Source organism: Pterocles gutturalis, unplaced genomic scaffold (assembly GCF_000699245.1).
Source record: "Pterocles gutturalis isolate BGI_N339 unplaced genomic scaffold, ASM69924v1 scaffold27995, whole genome shotgun sequence".
NCBI lineage: Eukaryota > Metazoa > Chordata > Aves > Pterocliformes > Pteroclidae > Pterocles > Pterocles gutturalis.
The window spans coordinates 3,497-3,836 of record NW_010144167.1 but is presented as its reverse complement, the minus strand read 5'-3'; the positions used below and the strand labels follow the sequence as shown (position 1 = coordinate 3,836).

At 64.7% G+C, this 340-nt stretch overlaps 1 protein-coding gene across 1 annotated transcript in view; it reads right to left on the bottom strand.

Moving 5' to 3' along the window:
* Positions 1-188: 188 nt before the first annotated feature.
* CHRNG (cholinergic receptor, nicotinic, gamma (muscle)) overlaps positions 189-340 on the bottom strand; it is a gene marked incomplete at its 5' end in the record, with an annotated part of 3,573 nt that continues 3,421 nt past the window's right edge. Inside the window, one exon of the mRNA XM_010085030.1 lies at positions 189-340. Coding sequence (XP_010083332.1) covers positions 189-340 — 152 coding nt within the window.

Genomic DNA, 340 nt, shown 5'->3' with positions numbered 1-340 from the left:
TCCATGTTCAGCACACCATGGTCACCCAGTGTCACCCAGTTCCCCATCACCACCACTGCGAGGGGTGGCAGACCCCCGCCACTCCCATTCCTTCCCCATTGTTGTGCTTGGGGAGCTGCTGGGTGTGCAGGGATCCCAGCTGGCACTGGTGGTCCCGGCAGCAGGAGGGCTGTGGGCAGCTGTGGGTGTCACTGCGGCAGGTATGGCTTGGGGTCCCCGGGGAAGGGCAGGGCGGGCGCCTGGTTGAAGTGAGCCATGAGGAAGATGCCGATGGTGCCGCACACGAAGAGGGAGGCCATGACGACGAAGCAGACGCGGTCGATTACCCGTCCCCTCAGGA